Source organism: Sander lucioperca, chromosome 1, assembly GCF_008315115.2.
Source record: "Sander lucioperca isolate FBNREF2018 chromosome 1, SLUC_FBN_1.2, whole genome shotgun sequence".
In the NCBI taxonomy this organism is placed as follows: domain Eukaryota; kingdom Metazoa; phylum Chordata; class Actinopteri; order Perciformes; family Percidae; genus Sander; species Sander lucioperca.
In genome coordinates this window covers 37,072,468-37,086,140 of record NC_050173.1, presented here as the reverse complement: position 1 = coordinate 37,086,140, position 13,673 = coordinate 37,072,468, and the positions used below count along the sequence as shown (strand labels likewise).

At 41.4% G+C, this 13,673-nt stretch overlaps 3 protein-coding genes across 5 annotated transcripts; 1 reads left to right on the top strand and 2 right to left on the bottom strand.

Annotated features, from left to right (window-relative positions):
- Positions 1 to 1,138: 1,138 nt before the first annotated feature.
- Positions 1,139 to 6,532, bottom strand: nsdhl (NAD(P) dependent steroid dehydrogenase-like). 3 transcript variants are annotated; one of them, XR_004108500.2, is made up of 8 exons: positions 6,251 to 6,514; positions 5,990 to 6,151; positions 5,535 to 5,681; positions 5,292 to 5,420; positions 4,543 to 4,685; positions 3,138 to 3,240; positions 2,595 to 2,997; positions 1,139 to 2,523 (listed from the first exon to the last, which is right to left on the bottom strand). XR_004108500.2 is itself a non-coding variant. In XM_031319355.2 (8 exons), exons 2-8 carry the CDS (start codon positions 6,269 to 6,271, stop codon positions 2,665 to 2,667), a joined length of 1,038 nt encoding a protein of 345 aa, XP_031175215.1. In that variant the 5' UTR covers positions 6,272 to 6,314; positions 6,443 to 6,532; the 3' UTR covers positions 1,139 to 2,664. The 3 variants fall into 3 exon arrangements, 2 of the variants coding, with proteins under 2 accessions (XP_031175215.1, XP_031175216.1); XM_031319355.2 differs by having other exon boundaries at positions 1,139 to 2,997; positions 6,251 to 6,314; positions 6,443 to 6,532; XM_031319356.2 differs by having other exon boundaries at positions 1,139 to 2,997; positions 5,990 to 6,104; positions 6,251 to 6,513.
- Positions 6,533 to 8,077: 1,545 nt separating this feature from the next.
- Positions 8,078 to 10,403, top strand: cetn2 (centrin, EF-hand protein, 2). Its single transcript, XM_031319698.2, has 5 exons — positions 8,078 to 8,366; positions 8,580 to 8,744; positions 8,847 to 8,975; positions 9,283 to 9,420; positions 9,640 to 10,403. The coding sequence occupies exons 1-5, from the start codon at positions 8,364 to 8,366 to the stop codon at positions 9,727 to 9,729; spliced, it is 525 nt and encodes a 174-aa protein (XP_031175558.1). The 5' UTR covers positions 8,078 to 8,363; the 3' UTR covers positions 9,730 to 10,403.
- Positions 10,404 to 10,730: 327 nt separating this feature from the next.
- LOC116064462 (olfactory receptor 4K13-like) lies at positions 10,731 to 12,428 on the bottom strand. The gene is given in 5 exon segments (XM_036003602.1): positions 10,731 to 11,330; positions 11,997 to 12,035; positions 12,038 to 12,103; positions 12,214 to 12,339; positions 12,342 to 12,428. Coding segments are annotated over 5 exon segments (918 nt in total).
- Between the last annotated feature and the right edge of the window lie 1,245 nt (positions 12,429 to 13,673).

Sequence of the window (13,673 nt, the reverse complement as noted above, 5' to 3'; positions counted from 1 at the left end):
GGAGTTGGCAAGCACATACCTGTCGTACAGGTGGCTGACAATGAATTTTGAGAACCAGCAAGGAAAAGGGAAGAGGGCGACGACAAGGTGCACAGCACGGCAAACATAAAGGAATCGTCTCGCAGCAACACCTCCTGTGGGAACACTCCTCTCATGCTCACTGGATAGGAAAACCCAGGACGCACACGCATCATTAAAATGAGATCAAGAACAATACACACAACTGAACTGAGATAACAAACAGAAACAGTGGCCCACACGTCAATAAAAAAATAATATAAAAGCCGATCTCATTTGGAATTAATTGAATTCTTTTTTTTTTTTTTTTTTAACAATCTGTTTATTGGATTCTACATAGTTATAAAACAAACAGGCAAACAATACTGTTCGGAATTAATTGAATTCTAATTTTATATTTGAAAGAGAGTACTTTCATTTGTTTTTGTACATAGAAAAGTGAATCCACCACCTTGTAGATCAAATGTATTACATAATCAGAGTCTTGTACAAGTCAATGATGACTTAGTTTCACCTTTAGCAGTACATAATCTAGGTATAAAGGCAGCCAAAACCTATTACAAACAAAATGTTTGATCAATGTGAGCGACTGTGTCTGTGTTTGTATAAGTGAAACCAAGAAAAAAAAGTCTATGCTCAGGCAATTGTCCAACAATTTCTTCAACAAATTGCAACAAAAAGCACGTTCTGTGCGACTGGCCACAGTATGCACTCTTTGAAAACACAACATGGAGGTCAGCCGACCATTGTTTTAGTACAAAGAGCAATCTCATGCATGCTGTGCATGCATTTAACAAATTCTTTTCAAATTGGAATCAGGGCGTGAATTGATTTCGCAACATCTCAGAGAGAGGGGGTGGAGAGGAAATTAACAAGTCTGAGAGAGCTAAGTTTCACTGTGGTGAGCACACTGGCAAGTGAAGACACTCAAGTCTATTATCTACCTGGATCCCTCTCACTGTGAACAAGAAACCAGTCAAACGGCCTTGCCCGGTGATGCTGACTCGAGCAGTGAATCATTAAGGTGCTGCTGGCACAGAATTAAAATGAGAATGCAAAGTATCTGAACTTAACCTCCACCTTGTTGTCACCACGCCAAGACACGGAATGACAAAAATGCTTCACCTAGAAAAGGCAAAATCTTTGTAGGAGCTAATTAATACGACACAAATACTGAGAAAATTAGGCCCTATTGTGTTTACAAGTTCCTCAGTTATATAACTTTGTCATCATTAAAATGACAGAACTACACATGGATTACAATAGTTTAGGATGCATTTTCATTGCCCATCCCATTATTGTATTTGACATCATTGAATATTATTTTAACAGTTTGCGTAACTTGTAGAAACACATACCAGAGATACCAGAGGTACAAAGTGCTTGGAACATGTGAATGTTTGTGAATCACGTATACAGAATGTGGAAATACACTAAATGGCCAAAAGTATGTGGAGACACATTAGTCCCATATATGCATTGAAATGATCATTCCTCCTGTCCATATATGCCATGAAGCAATCCCTTCCTAATGCAATTCCAATACTAAGAGATAGCCCTTGTTCTGTGTAAAATTCATTACGTTCAGCTTAAGCTAATATGAGACCTTAGCAGTCTGATTTTGTTATATCAATCAGGAAGTTTTAAAGTTTCAAGTGCGATAAGTGTGTTTAGTGAAAAATCCACAGTAGGTTTGATCCATTGATTTGTCTATATCAGTCTGCTAAAGCCTCATATTGGCCTTGGCTGAACTTTGAAATGCATTTTTTATCCCCAAATTCTTGCATTGGAATCGCATTAGGAGGGGATGCTTTCAAGGCCAGTATGGACAGGAAAAACAATCACTGGAACCAAAACATGTTTTATTGTGCATATGGGTATGTATTGTCTTAGGACAGACTTGAAAAAGAGTGAACCTATGCTCTGAACTATAGAAAGTAATATGCTGCTATATATTGCCGCCTCCATTCTTCTAGGAAGGCTTTCCACATTTCCACACAGTGGCATTGAGCACAGGGGTTTGGTTCTGTTGAAACAAGAAAGGCCCAGTAGTATCTAAAGTATCTTTGAATGCTGCTTACTTTGTTCCAAGGAGCTTATCCCAAACTAAATAAAACCGCTCCAGCTCAAAAATACACATCCCTGTCCACATACGTTTGGCCATGTAATGTAATGCCAGTCATCCTTTTAAACAATAATTTTCATGCAAGTTGTATCAGGAGAATCATGGTTTAGTGGAATACATTAAGGCATTCAACAGCAGCATCTCAACAGTTGTACAGCACACAGGTGGACATGGAACAAGAATATTTGTAAGTCTTTACAGTTTTCACAGTGTAAGATCAGTATATTTATGTTGCCATAAGCAGTGGTTTACGGTTTACTAAGTGCTGTAAAACTTTGGAAAGACCAGACTGCAGTGTGTTGACCAAAACTAGAATCGTTTGCTACCATCTGCTGGTATAAATGGTACATAACCGTTGAAAAGGCACACAAATGGTACACATCGTGAGGTCTGAATAAAGATAAAGTCTGTTCCCTCATTTTGAATTGTCCATTCAGGGTGATCTAATCACCTTATTCTCAGTGAGTGTAACTGTACGTCCTTGTACATGTCTCTCAGCAGCCTTTACCTCCATTCTACCATCAAGCCCCTTGTCTGAGGTGAGGGTAGCTCTGCACTGTGCGTGCTATCCCATCCTTCAGACTGACTACGGGTTTGTAGCCCAGGTCCTGCTTGGCGCGGTCACAGCTGTAGTAGTGGTGGGTTCCAGCCAGAGCCACTCTCATTGGTGTAAAGGTGGGTTTAAAGGACACTAGAGGGCGCAGGATGAGGGCCAGCAGCCAGAGGAGCAGGGCCAGTCCGTACACAAGAGCGTAGGGCAGGTGGTAGCGGGGAGCAGCATATCCCAGACCCACCAACACCTCAGACATGAAGTCCCAGAATCTAACTGGCTCATCATTGGTGATGTGGTACGGCTGAAAGTGAAGCGTAGGAGAGTTAAGATGTACAGTATTCATTTGAAATTCAGTTGTTGAAGTTCGTGTGTGACTAGCAACATGATTTCACAGAGAGCATCCTTTAAACCGGCTCTGTGTTAGATTTTATTGTTACTCACTTTTCCACATATGGGGGAGTCCGACCTCAGGCGTTCAGCAGCCAGGATGTGGCCATAAACTACATTCTCCACAAAGGTGAAATCCACCAGATTGGTCCCATCACTGCAGAAAGCAAAGACAGAGAATTAAATAAAGAAATATACCAATAAGCACTAAGGATCTGAAAAACAAGCATTAACGCATTTAATAATTCAGCACCCTGGTACAGTAATCTATGGGTCTAAGCTAATACCTTAATACTAATTTCCACTTTTCATGTGTCAGGGGAGTAGATAGTAGGACGGTGAGTGAGTGAGTGAGTGAGTGAGTGAATAAGTAGGTGTATAAAGGTGCGGGTAAACTCGCGCTCGACATCGTGGGTGGGGCGCCGTAGATGGCGCACGCCCTACAAGCACGCACAGGGACATTTATGCTCAATGCATTGTTCGTTGCAGTACTCTCCGAAACACCAGAGGGCGTACAGACAAAATAATCTGTGAATGAGCAAGAAGTAGTAGAGAAGAAGAAACCGGAAGTTAAGGAAAGGCAGGCTGCCTGGCAACAGTAGTAAACACATCCATGTTAAAACACCGACGTACCGCGAAACATTACATTTATCTACTCTAAATCATTAACGTGACTGTTGTTTATCTCCAAATCGAAATGACTGTCTGCAACACTGTGAAGAACACTCTTTACATGAAGCCGTTTCTTAGCTTTGATAAAACGATCTCTCATGTTTTTCCACCCTCTCCAGCTAAATGTTTCTTATTTTCCCAGTGTGGTGTCTCTCTCTAAACACATAATAACATGTACAGATGAACCTGTTCTTCCCAGCCGACCGTGTGGAACTGAAAGCGCAGCGCGCACAGTGGGCGCGTAGTTAGAAAAATTCAGAGGTGCACAACCACGCGCCACGACAGCTTGCGAGGCCTTCGCACAGCCACGGTGACGTCATTTTATAGCGCGCGCCCCTCGCACCGGGAACCCCGCGGCTACCATAAACCTAGCTTAAGTGGGTTTTAGAGATAATACAATTTCAGAATTCAGTATTTTTGACGACAGTGTGATACATGGAGATTTAATGATTTTAGAAGCGTATTCATTATTCAGTAAGTTTACACATTGCACGGGCTTTCACAAGCTGTGCATTTATACTTAGGAAGCCAAATTGAGCCCGCACATTAGAGTTCAGGTCTGGGAGAGCACTAACCGTCTCCTTGTCATTCTTTTTCTCTACCATTCTTATTTATTAAATGCGGCGACTAATTTTAGGTTACAAACATGAACCTCTATAACTGATACATATTTGTATTTTTAACTATTTTTACAGTGATTATTGCTAAAACAAGAGCCATTCATTCTATGTCTAGAAGTAGTTTAACTAGTTGGATTGGCATAAATGGTTAAACCCCTATGGCTTACCCAATGATGAACTTCATCTTGCCCCTGCGAGCCGTGTCCACTAGGATAGGAACCAGCTGTGGGTCCCGAGGGCCAAAGATGCCATGAGGCCGGATGGCAACTGTGAGGAAACCCTTCTCCTTGTCACAGGCCTCGAGGACCAGCTAAAACACAAAGACAGTATGAAATATTCAACTCTGCTTACCGCAAAAACACTATGATCATTTGCTCTCTTCTCTCTCGTGGATGTAGGACCGATTGTTAAGGGCAAGGAGCAGATGACATGCAAACAACGGAGGAAGTCTTGGAAAAAAAGTACTCACTACTGCTGAATATGATATTATGTCGTTGTATGATGCTGATCAAGTGTAGACAAATAAAATGTGATACTGATCATGAGGAAGGAGGAAATTCCAAAAACGATTAAATCATTGATTAATGAAATCACTTTTATCTTTTCACATCAGGAGGAGGAGGAACATGGGCTAGCATCCACTGGATTTAGTATATCACAGGCCATAACACAGACACCTAAATCAAAGCTATTTGCTATTATAGCCTCCATTTCAAACTGCCTTTGATTTGAGCAAGGAATCGTTCCTTCTCTTCTTTCTTTTTCATTCCTTGGGCTTGAGGAAGGACACAAGTACCAAAGTGGTGAAAACATGCAAACTCTACGAAGAAATGAACCAAACAATCTTGTTTTTCAAGGAAATAGCACCAACTGGGCTACACTGGTAGACCAATACTAAAAAATACTACATTCCTACCTTTTCTTGCTCAATCTTGGTCTCTGTGTAATAGTCGATGGGCTTCTTGGCGTATGGTAGATCCTCTCTCCCATTCTTAATGTCTGTCCCTTCAAACACCACACTGGCACTGCTTGTCAGGACCAGTTTCTGGCAAAAATCAAACAGTTACACCCCTTCAATGGCATCTTTCATCCTTGAACAGTAAATTGTTGGCATAAACAAAAAAGAAAAGCCCAGCTTCTCATCCCTTGGCTGCCTAACCTGTACTCCAGCCTCGATGCAAGCCTGAATGACGGTGCGTGTGCCCTGAATGTTGACCCTCTCAAATAGCCTGCGGTCATCGCTGGCAGGGGCTGGGGAGGCACAGTGGAAGACCAGGGACACATCCTTCATAGCTGGCAGCAGAGCCTGGATCAGAGTGAAACAGACACCTCAGTGACAGCTATTGACAATTGCACCAGAAGAGTCATTGGTCCAGGTCAGAGATATGTTTTAAAGTTTTTTGGGGGGCAAGTCTCAAGAGTTCATTGGCAAACTTCAAGTCAACAGCAAGAATTTCAGGTCTAAAACCTTGATACTCTATTTGAACATTGTCCTGGCAAAGCAGACTATCATTACAAAGCTGAGATCTACTCCTTTCAATGTGTAGGCCTGGTTATTAAACATAGCCTACATGCAGGTCTGGTCCAGACTGAGAGGAGTAGTCATAGTCTCACCTGTTTGTCGCAGAGGTCTCCCTGGTGGAAGGTGACACCAGACAGCTCGTAGCTCTGACGGATGTCAAACACAGAAACAGAGTAGCCTCGATCCAACAGCTTCTCCACCAAGTGTCTGCCCAGAAAACCAGACCCCCCGATGACTGCACACCGTTTATTACTCTGTATGACACAGCAGAAAGCGATTATTGATACATGTCAAGCAAATTAAACAGCACTAGTTTCGTGAAAAGTTAAAGCAGATTTGCACTATAAACTCACCGGTCGAACGCGCGTGGCCATAATGAGTAAAAAGTGACCAAGAGGTAAGCGAGAGTATCAGGCACTGTTGTGCAAAAAAATCCTTTACAGGTGGAATAGTCAGTCACGAAGAGTGTTCCTAACTATTTAATACGCAGGGCATGTGACAACTTTTAACGTAAGAAATACGCAATACTGTAGCCTACTATTTACCTGCAGTCAGCGCGTGCAACTAATCGAACTGTCTGAATCTGCTGAGTGAGAAGTGCTCTCTGATTGGTCGAGCTAAAGCTCAGCACAAAGGTGACGTTAGATAATAGCCAATGGTGTAAAATATACGTCAAAGAACGCCACAATTTAAACCAATCGTAGACCACAAACAGAAAGACCACGCCCCGCCTGGAATGCGTCAGATCCTCTTTTTACAGTCACTGGTCACACCAAAGATTCTCCATAACGTCCGACCAATGATCCAGAGAGGAAATGTGAAACCTTATTTTTACCTATATACAGTCTATGATTTTTGACAGTCTATGTGTGAAACTTGTTTTAAGTAGGTTTCCATAAACGTTTTCTCTTCTCCTGTTTTTTTGTTTTAGTATTTTTTTAGTAAACATGAAGAACATGAAGAAAAAGAGACAGATTAAACCAATGTATGTATATATATTTATGATCTGCCAACTTAGATGGTGTTTTTTTTTTTTTTTTTTTATCCTATTTCTCTATTAGTTTATTTTATTTATTTTTAGTATTATTTCTTTTATCTATTCTTTTCTATTTTATTTACCTGTTTATTTATTTATCCTTGTGCTCTCTTCCTCTATTAACCCATCATTTCTTTTTTTTTCTTTTTTACTTTTCAACTATATGTCCCCATCTGTTGGGGCTAGATGCCGGTGGGAGGGGGGGTTGGGGGTATGGTATCTGTCCTGTGATGTGTTGAATTTACATCTGCAATTACTATTGTATGGAACAGTATTATTTGCCTGTTTGTTTTATAACTATGTAAAATCCAATAAACAGATTGTTCAAAAAAAACAAAAAAAAACAACAATGTACATATAACCAGTTGATTTCTGCATTATAGCCTAAAATGATCTAAATGGAAGTACAGCATGAATGAAGGAATAAAAGAAAAAAGATACCACAATGAAAAAAAAAAAGGATAATAGCAAAAGTAAAAAAAACAGCTATATAAAAAGAAGTTTGAGTTTATCTTTTGAGGTGATGTGAGTAGCCATACCTGTGTCACTGTGCATGCTGTACTGTTGACCATTACAATAATAATATTTGGTGTTGGGTGCACATAGGCAATCCGAACTCTATTATACAATTATTATCTTATTGTTTCATATATATTATGACATAGCTATGTATTCTATTCAATTATTATTTTCACCTTTTAATTATCATTAGCTATTCCCGATTATCTTATTATTCTCTATATTACTATAATCTTCTTTTCAATAGAAGAAGCTCTGATCTGAGGTCTGCTGACACTAGAGGGTGTATTGAGGCAATTTCACAAAGCAGCACGAGCGAATGCACCATTTGTATTATGCAATATTATATATCTGCATGTAAATATGACACAAAGACATCCCCATTTTCCATATTGTGTTTCAGCGTTTTATATTTCGATTGGGAAATCCAAGGCGGTTTCACTTCAGTCTCGAACAGCTCTGTAATTTCTGATCGTGTCTAAACGCCCCGTGGTCTTCAGCAACCAATCATCTTTTTGCCCGACGGGTGCGTTTGATTTTTACTCCCACTCGTAGCTGTCCGTATCCTGTTTTAATTCCTCAATGGCCATTCAATAATTGCCTTGTCTGCTGGCACAAAGGGTGGACAAATCAAACGCCTGGGCTCCATGACGGCAGCTCCTGGACAGCAAAACCTGTGCGTGTTGTTAGCAAGAAACGGTAATTTTCTGCACATTTTAGCAGCCGTTCCTGCGAAATAAATAGAAGGTTTTGAAGGAAAAGAGACTATCTTACATTCAGGGTAATTAAACGCTAAATGCGAGCAACTGATGTAAAGTATAAATGATAGGGAGGCTTCATCAGAGGAGAACATAGCTTGCCTTTCGATTAGATTTGCAGTTCCTTTTTGTCAGTCAAATAAACAGCAAGTAATGGTGAGTAAAAATGTTTCATAATAACCCAATCTGTGTTAGTGTGTAGCATTTGAGTCACAAATGATGGATGATCACATGTTTCCTTTGTAGGTCTGGGGAAAAGCGGATTTCTACTCAGACACCTCTCTCATTCTGCTGTTATCATAGACATGGTGACTCCTGTGTCATTAAGATGTGTTTCCCCTCTGCATCTCCTCTTGCTTTCCCCACCAGGCGACCAGTGCCAAGAGACCATCCCTGCAGGGTCCTGTGCCACCTCCTCGCAAGAAGACGACTCCCAAACCAGAGCTGACCGAGGAGCAGAAGCAGGAGATCAGGGAGGCTTTTGAGCTGTTTGACACCGATGGATCTGGATTCATCGATGTCAAGGAGCTCAAGGTAACAGTGCCCGGACGCTGATCACAATCACACATGTATGAGGGAAGGGAGAGTTTTCTATGTGTGCATCACTCTCACACCTTTTCTCTCACACTGTGCCAGGTTGCAATGAGAGCTCTGGGGTTTGAACCAAAGAAAGAGGAGATCAAGAAGATGATTGGTGACGTGGATAAGGACGGCACAGGGAAAATCTCCTTCGCTGACTTCCTCTCTGTCATGACACAGAAAATGGTAGGTATCTGTGTCAAGAAATATATTATATATGCATTCTCAACCATCAAATTCTCTTTAGTTTTAAACTGAGTCACCGGTTTTATCCTACAGATTGCAGTTTGTGTATTAGAGTCCACAACCTTAACTTTACGCTATCAGCCCTATTTAGATTACCATTGACTATACTGGTATTGCTTTTCTTCGGCACACAGCCAAACTGGCCACATTTCTTTGAGTTTAGGATGTGGTTGTTCTTCGACAACGACATACCTCCTGCAGAATTGTAGTTTTTGGTGAAACTACTCTCCATCTTCTCTGATTTTAGGCCGAGAAGGACTCCAAAGAGGAGATCCTGAAAGCTTTCCGCCTGTTTGATGATGACGAGACGGGCAAGATCTCGTTCAAGAATCTGAAGAGAGTAGCCAAAGAACTGGGAGAGAACCTCACAGATGAAGAGCTGCAGGTATAAAGCCCATCAACGTGGAATAAAACAGCATTCAGATATGAGTAACACTTACAGCAGACTACTGTAACTTACAGGCCGGTTGTGTTTCCAAGCCAATGGCTCAGTCATGGCAACGGAACATTTGCTTATGAATGCTATCAAACTAGCTTGATACTTGATGAAACTTTGCTTCCTCCATTCCTCTTTTCATCTCCTCTTTTTATTGTGTCTGTGAAGGAAATGATAGATGAAGCAGACAGGGATGGAGACGGAGAAGTGAACCAGCAGGAGTTCCTGCGCATTATGAAGAAAACCTGCCTCTACTGAAGGAAGTCGGTGATGAGGGTCGAGGGGACCAGTGGTGGTTTCACATATAATGCTGCTTATATATCTTCCTTCCCTTCCCTTATTATTGTGTCGCGCCATACATTTCCACTTACTACACTGGATGGAAGTTGTTAAATATGTGTGGTCAAATGCCAATTATCCTTTACATAATAATCTACATTACATTTGCCAAACACAGTAAGAGAATACTCTCTTTCTTGTTTGGAATGCTGCATACTTTTATGAAGAGTACATTGATAATACTATTATATTGGTTATTAATTGTCAAGAAATTCTCAGTGCCTACGTCAATACGGTGACAAACAGTACATTCCAGTGCTTTGATTAGTAATTGTTTGTGCATTAAGTTTCATCCATCTGTAGATTGTTTGGTTGACACTTTCATGTTTTGGATCTTGTAACCGCTGATGATTGGGCGAGCGCTGTCTCACCTCAGTGCTGCCTGTGGATTTGTGCCAGTGCCTCTTAAAAGGGATGATCCCACTATCTTTAAAATGTGATTGTGTATGTGTTTTTCTTGTAGCATCAAGTATTTATCCCTCTGTTGTGTAACTACTCTATAATATACAAAATACTCTGTATTCTTGGCATTTTGTATGATAGATAGTAACTTTAATGAATGTTTGAGGTACAAATTAAATATCTTAAATCAGTGTATTTTGTCTTTTATTTTTCATTATTAGCATCCCTCACTGATCCAGCAGTTATCAGTGTTTGAACAGCTTGACTCCGTTAATTTGTTTGTTTTTTACTCACATTTATTATTCTACTGCTGCTGCTAATAAATAAATGGTTTACAGGAAGATGCTGCTACCTTACCACAGCCTAGCTCTCCAACCTTACTATTTCAAACAATCAAATATAAGTGTAGTGCAAGATATGTGGAAAAGCTGCTGTGCTGAACAGGACGATACTGCTCTTCTCATTCAGGCAGCACAGGCAAAACTGTTATGTTTTATAAATAGCAGCACTTCAAACGACTAACTTTCGTTGTTGACTTTGTTCCCGTGTGCAGCCTGTCGTATCCTTTGCTGCAGCTCCTGTGAGCGGTAGCCATAAACCAGAGGGATGAGTGACACCCCCAGGTTTTAGATGATGGTGGCTGCTGTATCAAGAGCATCACTGTGCAGGCAGCCAGGGATCAGGTAGCTTTCCATGACCAAAGGAACAGAAAAGAGGATGGTCTGAGCTGCCTGGAGGGTCAGGGTCACACATGCTGTCTTGGTGCAGAGCGATCCTACACGCATCTCCCAGCAGAGCAGGCAGAAGCATCCCAGGATGGTCAGAGAGCAGAGAGGCACCACCACAGCAGTTCCCACAGTGCAGTAAAGCACTGGAGCCGATGTCCCTGACAGGCAGGGTGTAAGGATGAGAGGTTGACAGCGGGGGAGGGTAAAATTGACCTGGACGGTGCTGAGGCTGATACCCAAAGCCACACTGCTGAGCACAGCTGATAAGGTCCATATGGCTGCAACAGTCACTCTCTTCCATTGAGGACACATCAAGAATTCATAGTGCAGGGGCCACTTGACAGCTACAAAGCAGTCCACAGCCAGAGCGGTGCTCAGGAAGAGGTCAACCTGCGCAAACAAAGTGAAGACATAAAGTGGATGTAGTTACCTGCCATGTCAATATTTTAGAAGTGCAGTTTTCATAATGAGGTAATTCAGAGCAGGCAGGCTGTCGGCAGAGAGTAGAATGTGTCTAAGTCATATATATATAACTCATATTAGCTTTTGTTTAACTGAAGAAGTTATTTACTTACAGTACGTTGGAACCGTATTAGGAAGGGCTATTTTCTTGGCCAATACGGTCGAACAATTACAGTGACCAATAACTATTATTAAGTACTTATGGCCTATGGGCATGTGAGATCCTATTCTTTAAACCTGAGTGATGCTGATCCATGTCCAAAAGAGCAGGAAGTTGCCCTTTCCAAGTGGTCTTTATTTAGTGGTGGTGGTGTGGTGATGGCGCAGTGGATATGACACATGCCTTTGGTGTGGGAGATCTGGGTTCGATTCCCACTGCGATACATCAACCAATGTGTTCCTGAGCAAGACACTTAACTCCAGAGGTGTGTGACCTCTGACATATATAGCAATTGTAAGTCGCTTTAGATAAAAGCGTCAGCTAAATGACATGTAATGTCTACTATAACTGTCAAACTGGTGTATAAATCATAGCTCAGTGTGACTAAAACAAATATGAATCTATTGCATAAATATAATCAATGTTTTACAAACCAATGAGCAGGCCTGGTTAGCACCGCTTAGAGCACCTTGATGATTACACACTGGGTCACAGGTATACCTTCTCTTAAGAGAACTGCTTTGATTGTCCAGAGCAGCTGCTGAAATGGCAATAACGGAGATCATTTAGGTCAAAGGGCATATTATCATCATCTCAGTTGTTAACAAAAGGTGTACTGGAAAGGTCCAAAGTCAAAAAGAGAAGACATACCTAGATGTTGTCACACAAGAGGTGTGTGAGGAGCAGGAAGCGAGTGTGTCTGAGAAGGGACGGGGAGCACATGATGACCAGGAGTAACGGAACACTGAGCGCTGTGTTCAAGGTGCAGCTCACACACACATGCTGACCATCTTAACCAGGTGGTAGATGGTGGAGTTCATCTGTGTCTGGGCCTGTAGTGATGTCACATTGCAGTGGATATCCATGACATAAAGCTCCCTCTGATCTGCCTTCCAGATATCCTTGTTAAAAACATAAAAAATAAAATACACATAAGAGGCATCCACGGATCTTAAAAGCCAACTAAAATCATTTGTACCTCATCTAAAATAGGGGGAAAAAAATGTAATACACTCACCCTTACATCTGTTTCAAAGGTGCTCTTCTCTCTTGAGCAGGGGTCTTCAACATTGAAAAAGAAACTGAGCAGGGAGCCCCTACTACATATATTGTAGTTGCATATTAAACTGGGCCTACATTAACATGGAGGGTGGCCTAAAGCCTTTACACATACCGTTTTATGGTGCGTACAATACCAAGTTTTTAAAATAAAAATTGTTGGCATCTTCATATAGTTATACATCATGTTTTAATGTTGAAATGTGGCACAGTGAATCCTTAAAGGTGCTCTAAGCGATGTCACACATTTTTTAGGCTACAACATTTTTTGTCACATACAGCAAACATCTCCTCACTATCTGCTAGCTGCCTGTCCCCTGAACACACTGTAAAAAAAACGCAGTCTCTGTAGACAGCCCAGGCTCCACAAACGGCAACAAAAACAAACTGCGCCAAGCTGCACCACGAAACATAACAAACAGCGTTCCAGCCAATAACCAACAAGAAGGATTTGGGGGGTTAGTGCGCGGAAGGGAGGCAGAGGGGACGGGATGAGGAGGAGGGAGGGGCGAGCTAGCCTCTGTTTTGTTTGACAATACTTTGAACGTCAACAAGAAGTGACATCACCCAACATCGCTTAGAGCACCTTTAAGCTTAACTCTATCTGTGGATGGCTGCCTTACCTATTAGGCTAGTAAGCCTATCATCAATGTTATGTACATTCAAAAAAAGATTTATCTTTACTCATATGTTGAATTCACGTTAATGTATACTTTCAGACATATTTTCTTTTTAAACCATCGATCAGTAATTTGGTGGCCCCCCTGCATCAACTCTGAGGACCCCTGTTGAAGATCTCTGCTCTAGAGCATCTCCAATGTGACATGGTAAAGCAGACACATAGTCAGAAGTCAGTTTCATTCTAATGGCTGATTGCGACTGATATGTGCCAGCGTTAAAGGCGGTCCATTTACTCAGCTACACTTCAGATCTCAGGCCTAAAACCTCTCTGTGGACAGTGTGTCAACCGCTAGTGTTTGTTATCAGGATTACATATGCTTACTTCTACAAAAGTCAGGACAATATTAATACATTTGTACAGAATTGTATTC

Coding starts and splice junctions, on each gene's coding strand:
- nsdhl (XM_031319355.2), bottom strand. CDS start 6,271: ATGGCCACGCGCGTTCGACCG. Junction 4,686..5,291: donor CCAAGATTGAGCAAGAAAAG/GTAGGAATGTAG, acceptor TTTGTGTTTTAG/CTGGTCCTCGAGGCCTGTGA. Junction 2,998..3,137: donor ACTCCCCCATATGTGGAAAA/GTGAGTAACAAT, acceptor CTTCACTTTCAG/CCGTACCACATCACCAATGA.
- cetn2 (XM_031319698.2), top strand. Junction 8,745..8,846: donor TCGATGTCAAGGAGCTCAAG/GTAACAGTGCCC, acceptor ACACTGTGCCAG/GTTGCAATGAGAGCTCTGGG. Junction 9,421..9,639: donor TCACAGATGAAGAGCTGCAG/GTATAAAGCCCA, acceptor GTGTCTGTGAAG/GAAATGATAGATGAAGCAGA.